General features: G+C 47.3%; 1 protein-coding gene across 1 annotated transcript in view; it reads right to left on the bottom strand.

Annotated features, from left to right (window-relative positions):
• Nucleotides 1-313, bottom strand: part of LOC119590835 (xanthine dehydrogenase/oxidase-like) — a gene marked incomplete in the record, with an annotated part of 39,062 nt that overhangs the window by 2,804 nt on the left and 35,945 nt on the right. The window contains 1 exon segment of the mRNA XM_037939593.1: nt 228-289. Coding sequence (XP_037795521.1) covers nt 228-289 — 62 coding nt within the window.

Below are 313 nucleotides of genomic sequence, written 5' to 3'. Positions count from 1 at the left end.
GACTTACCTGTTATCTCCCGTAGCATTCCTACCTTCCTCTAAAATCATTCCCACCTCTCAGGTCAGTTAACTTCCCTCTCCCGTCTGTACTTCCCCTTTCTCGAAGTCGCCCGTATATGTCCGGGCTCCTCCTGCATGACTTATGCTCTTCTATTTCCTTTTATCTTTCTTCTCTCCCTCACTTAGTATTCCTAGACAGTCCACTCGACCTAAAACAGACGACTAGCTGAAGTAATTGAACGGTCGACCTGTCCCTTTCTCGAAGTCGTACCCGGTAATGTCGGGGGTTCTGCAATGAACGTAAAGGTGTTAT

Source organism: Penaeus monodon, chromosome 27 (assembly GCF_015228065.2).
Source record: "Penaeus monodon isolate SGIC_2016 chromosome 27, NSTDA_Pmon_1, whole genome shotgun sequence".
Taxonomy (NCBI): domain Eukaryota; kingdom Metazoa; phylum Arthropoda; class Malacostraca; order Decapoda; family Penaeidae; genus Penaeus; species Penaeus monodon.
This window is presented reverse-complemented; position numbering and strand designations above follow the sequence as displayed.